Source organism: Cebus imitator, unplaced genomic scaffold (assembly GCF_001604975.1).
Source record: "Cebus imitator isolate Cc_AM_T3 unplaced genomic scaffold, Cebus_imitator-1.0 Scaffold511, whole genome shotgun sequence".
In the NCBI taxonomy this organism is placed as follows: Eukaryota; Metazoa; Chordata; class Mammalia; order Primates; family Cebidae; genus Cebus; species Cebus imitator.
This window is the reverse complement of record NW_016107826.1, coordinates 69409-75408: the sequence shown is the minus strand read 5'-3', so window position 1 is coordinate 75408 and position 6000 is coordinate 69409. Positions and strand designations below refer to the sequence as shown.

Genomic DNA, 6000 nt, shown 5'->3' with positions numbered 1-6000 from the left:
AAAAAAAAAAAAAAACAAAAAAAAAAAAAAAAAAAGAAAAGAAAAGATGTATGGTCAACATCACTAGTGAGATACATTATGTATCTAATAAAATGCCTAAAACTAAAACAGTAATAACACCAAATGCTGAGGAGGATGTAGAAAAAGTGGTTCTTTCATACATGGCTGGTGGGAATGTAAAATGGTACAGTCGCACTGGAAAATAGTTTAGTACTAGCTTATAAAGTTAGAAATGCACTTACCATATGACCCAGCAATCACATTCTTGGGCATTTAACCTAGAGATATGAAAACTTATGTTTGCATAAAAACTTATACATGAATATGCACATTAAATTTATTTCTAATAATCAAAAGCTGGAATCAATCCAAGTGTCCTACAACAGGGTCAATGGTTAAACAAAATGGCATACCTAGACAATGGAATATCAGCAATAAACATAAATGAACTATTGATATTTACAAAAACTTGGATGGATCTCAAAGGCATTATGCTTATTGAAGAAAACCAATCTCAAAAAACTACATACCTTATGATTCCACTTCTATAACATCTACAAAATGACAAAACTAAAGGGATGGAAAACAGATTTGTGATTGCCAGGAGACAGAGAAGAAGTTCGTGGCTAGGGACATGCCTACAAATGGGTAGCAAAAGGGACTTGCTAGTGGTAGAACACTTCTATATCTTGATTGTTTGTGGTCATGGTTGCACAAGACAATACATAGCATCAAACTGTACAGAACACCAAACACAGAGACACACACACACACACACACACACACACACACACTACTGCATATAAAAATTAATAAAAATTTAATAATGACTGTGTTTTAGTTAACAGTACTGTACCAATATGAATATCTTGGTTTTGATGTACTATTAGCCATATAAGATATTACCATTAAGTTATCACAAATAATGATCATAACTCAACATAAATGTCCAGAATAAATTTTAATAAAGGCACTGTGGCAAAATGCAGGCATTTTCGAACGGGCCTGGGGTTAGAGGGCAGTGGTAAATAAAAACTAAGAGAACTAGAGAACTAGATACAGAACATATTTTCAGAAATCCAGGTAAAAAGGGTCAACAAATCAATAAGAGGCAGTAGATAAACTAAAACCCTATAGAACTGGCAAACAGAAAAGGCAATATTTTTTAAATGCAAGAATTAAGGCCAGGCACGGTGCCTCACGCCTGTAATCCTTGAACTTTGGGAGGCTGAGGTGGGCAGATCACAAGGTTGAGTTTGAGAACAGCCTGGCCAATATGGTGAAACCCCATCTCTTAAAAAAAAAAAAATTAAAAAGAAATGCAAGAATTCTTTATAAGCGTACCTTCATTGCCATCTCCAAAAGAGACGACATAACTGTCGGGTGCATAGTATGCCTTCCTTTAATGATAACAGTCATCACCATCTTCCTTACCATCTTCATTATCACCATTATTACAGCAAACTAATTCAAACTACTTTCTTCCAGAATGCTCTGCTTTAACTCTGATCATCTTGAGTTTCACCTGACATTTTTCTTACCACTAATATAATTTTATGAGATTTTTCTACCATTTATGCGTTATCTGAAGCACTTTTCAATTAGTGAAAAGTTAAATTACCTCCAAGTGTGAATCTTGGCATGTAACTCTGAAATCCTCTAATGAATAGGTGAGAGTGATCCTTATTAGTTCACTGTATTACATATCATAGCTCAGTTTTGAATCAACTCAAGAATAAAGCTGTCTTCCCATTAATGGGATAAGGCTTAGAACAAATCAGTTTGCTCTAAAGTTGTTGTTCCAAAATATACTTTACTATGCATTTGCCATTTTATTTTCTAATATTTTAAGTTTACTCCTCATTAACACTTACAATACCATTTGTACCCAGCATTATTATTCCTCTAGCACAGATGAAGAGAAAGATTCAGAGAAGTTAAGCAACTGGCCCATGGTAAGAAGGAAAACTTTGAGTTTGAATCCATATAGTTACAAGATTCAGAAAAGTTAAGCAACTTACTCATGGTAAGTAGGAAAACCTTGAATTTGAATCCAGATAGTTCTATCTCTAGAACATATCTACTCTTTTAACATCACTGTGCTAACACTAAAATTCAGAAAGTCAATCTGAACTCATATACTGCTTGCAGGAGTATAAACTTGGGAGATCAAATTTTCACATTAAGGCTGAACATGCACAAAATCTATCTAGGTGGAAACCCAGCATGTGTATTTGGATGGAAACTGTGACATATATTCCTTGCCCTCACTCCTAAATCATCCATTATTCTGAGTGTGCTGGTTCATTCCCAGCAGCTCACAAACATGTGGTAAAACCTTCTGCAGGGTTGTTTACAGCTGTCTCTAATGCCTCTTTCCATTCTCTACTGAAAGTTCTCCAATCAGGCTTTCATTTATATTTATTTAAACAGCTCTTTGTGAAGGTCACCAATGACCTCCACATCATCTAATGAAAAAGTAAATTCTCAGTTCTCATCTAATCTGACCCATCACTAGCATATGACTTTAACTAATTACTGCCATTTAATTTTTTCATTTGACATTCAGGATCTCTCTCTTGTTCCTGATTCTCAACCTATTTTACTAAAAATTACTTTTCAGCCTCCTTTGCCACTTTCTCCTCAGCTTCCTGACCCTAAAGGTCTCAGTGCCCAGGGCTCAATCTTCAGATCTCTTTTCTAGCAACATTGACACTTCAAGTGATTTCAGTTAGGACTAAATATTATCTCTATGTAAATGAATCTGCAAAATTTATCTCTAGCCCAAACTCTCTCCCAAACTCAACATCTTCACTCTGATGTTTAAGTAGCATTTCAATTTAATATATTTAAAACCTAAAATTTGCTTTCCACCACCACCAAACATTTTTGGCACTTTCTAAATCTAATTAATGGCACCCGTCTTGGGTCTCTTTCAGCCACAAACCTTCAGAGTTACCTGAGTTTTTCCTCTAACATCCCATGTCCAATAAATCAGCAAAGCATGTCATCCCCTCCTTAAAAACATATCCAGAATCTGTCACAGAATGTGTCCATCCTTCATCATCCCCTTGCTATCAACCTAATCTAAGCCATCACTATCTCACATTTGTAAGACTTGGTCTAGAAAACCTAAAGAAAGCAATCCCCTTAGTCATCTTCCATTTTTGTAGGTTAGGGTTAGTTACACCATTCTCTCAATAGATAATTACCTCTAAAAGCAGGAACATGGTGACACAAATCAAGCAAAGAAAGTGGTTGCTTTATCCTGTATCTGCTTCAGGCTTTCATGATAAAATAAAAAAGAAGGTCATATAAGGGATTCTTGAGGCATCTTTATTATCCAGCCCAGCCTGAAATATCAGAGTAGGACAGCCAGGGGTTCAGAAGAGCAGCCATAGTCATGACTGTATGGTACATATTCTGCTAGGGCAGCTGTTACAAAGCACATCTGGAAACCTTTGAAGGCCAGACAGACTCTACAATCAAACAAGTCAATGGTAACTTTATTATCTGGTATAGTTAGTGCCATGGTTGGCATATTTGTCCTCTCTAAAATCTATTTTGAAATTTAGGTACCGCCATAACAGCGCTGAGAGGTGAGGACCTTCAAGAGATGATTAGGCCATGGGCTTTGGTCTCTTAGGTGAGTGTACTGAAATTATAAAGGGCAAGTTTGGCCCCTTTTGTTTCTTGTCCCATACTCCACAGCATGACACAATAAGCAGGCCTTCGCCATATGCTAGCACCTTGATATTGAACTTCCTGGCCTCCAGAACTGTAATTTCTATTCATGTAAAATTACATAGTCTGTGGTATTCCTACAGCAGCACAAAATGGACTAAGACAGTTGGTATCTCAACATTTAGGAAACCCGTAAGAGGTTTTTCCACCATTAAAACAACTATGAAAACTTGCACAAGTTACTTAGATAATCTGATTTTGCACAAGCCACTAGACAGATTGAAATATATGATAATGAAGAAAACTTGGCAGGGTGTGGTGGCTCACAACTATAATCCCAGCATTTGGGAAGCCAAGGCGGGAAGATCACTTCAGCCTAGCAGTTCAAGATCAGCCAGTGAAACACAGGAAGACCCCATCTTTACAAAAATTAGCTGGGCGTGGTGGCACGCACCTGTAATCCCAACGACTTGGGAGGCTTGAGTGAGAGGACCGCTTGAGCCCCAGAGGTCGAGGCTGCAGTGAGCCAAGATCACACCATTGCTCTCCAGCTTGGGCAACAGAGTAAGACTGTCAAAAAAGAAAAGAAAGAGGGAGGGAGGGAGAAAAAGAGAAAAAGAGAGACAGACAGAGAGAGAGACAGAGAGAAAAGAGAGCAAGCAAGCTAGTTCACAATTCAACAACAGATACTTCTTTTAGAAGTCAAATTACTCAGGTAGCAGATTTCTTTTTTAATTCTAGGATTCAAAATTCCCCAACAATGTCTAAGGCAGATTCCTACTAAAATGTTAAATGGAAGGCCTCTCATTTAAATATCAGTAATGCCAATGCCACAAAGACAGAATACAGAAACAGACAGATCATTATCCTAATCCAGTATGATATTTCAACCAGTAAGCATAAGGTAAGGGCACTAGCCTTGATTCAAAACATGTATTAGTTTTATTATTAAATGTATGGCATTGACTAAGAAAAGCATTAAGAATTCTTATAGAATCAAAATTACATAATTCCATGATTTATTTACTGAGTACATACATCTCAGATGCAGTAACAGTTGCTGTGAGGAATATAAATAATTGCAAATATTTTAGGTACTTAGATTCTTATTTTAGATTTGAAATGAATGGAAGGTCACCTAAATATTCCTACACCTTTATTAGGCACAGTGAAAATTTCCTGGAAAAGCAAATTAAGTATATACCTTTCAGTGCTGTAGTCTTTTCTTTTTCATCTGGACCTCCCTGCTGGATTTGTGCCATGTTTATCCAAATTGGCAACAAAATTAAAGAGCTCAAGGAAATAGACATCAATCTTCAGAAGACAGTCTAGAATGAATGAAAGCAATAAATTAAGTTCTACTCAAAACCTAGCTACTCCATGATAACTTCCTTGATCCTCCTAGTCAGGATTAATCTCTCTGTCTTAATTTCCCACTGCACTTTGTTGATGCCTACACCATATTACTTATTATTGTCTGCTTTGCATTAGACTTATTTATGAATTTATCTGAGTCAGCTAATGGCATACAAGCCTCAGGAATAGAGATATCAAGTTTTCTTCATCTTTCTCTCATGTCACCAAACACAATACCTTATACATTACAGTTACCTAATGTTTGCTGAATTGAATTTAGCCAAACTTACTATTTAGTTTTAGTTACCTATCACCTAATGTTTTTAAAAAATATCTTTGGGTAGTTCCAAAAATTTAAAATTTCTTTCCAAATAAATTGTAAGCACGTGCCATTACAAGGTCAGAATGGCTTCCTTCTGGAACAAGCAGAAAGGAAGGCGCAAATACATAAATCTATAAGTATCTACAAATTTCCTATAGTGTGATTAAAAATGCAACTTCAAGGGGAAAATTAGCTCTTTTTAAAATGAAACGATGTCATCAATGTCTGGAAGCCATACTCTATAAACGGCATTCCAGTAAACAATCATATTATCAAATAACGGTTTATTAAAATCTAATTCTGCTCTACTCTGGCCAAAGGGAAGGTATTAAAACTAAAAATATATGGCTTTTCCCAGGGTGCCCATGAACAGTAAAGCAAATCACCTCTCCTACAGCTTAAAAGGAAAAAAAGTGCATTACCTACAATATAAAAATTTAAATTTAATTAATCCAAAACTGTTAATGAGATTATATAAAAACTACATTCATGGCAATATAATAAGATTGAATATTCCTCTGAGGAACCCAATTTGATCTGCTATCTGTAAGGTAAACTGCAGTTGCCATTCAGGGGTACATTTTATAACTATCTTTAAAAACAGATCAATTTCCATAATCAGCAAATTGTAACAGAAA

At 35.9% G+C, this 6000-nt stretch overlaps 1 protein-coding gene across 7 annotated transcripts in view; it reads right to left on the bottom strand.

The window, feature by feature from the left end:
• Positions 1 to 6000, bottom strand: part of FAM172A (family with sequence similarity 172 member A) — a 508558-nt gene that overhangs the window by 463750 nt on the left and 38808 nt on the right. For 2 of the 7 annotated variants that reach the window (XM_037733288.1, XM_017514017.2), the window contains exon 2: positions 4889 to 5012. The exons of 1 other annotated variant lie outside the window; for it this stretch is intronic. In XM_037733288.1, the coding sequence (XP_037589216.1) occupies positions 4889 to 4994 (106 nt within the window). In that variant the 5' untranslated portion in view covers positions 4995 to 5012. Of the gene's footprint in view, positions 1 to 242; positions 279 to 3212; positions 3354 to 4138; positions 4165 to 4888; positions 5013 to 6000 lie in introns of those variants that run through there. 4 more of the 7 variants (XM_037733283.1, XM_037733285.1, XM_037733284.1 and 1 more) reach the window with 4 other exon arrangements.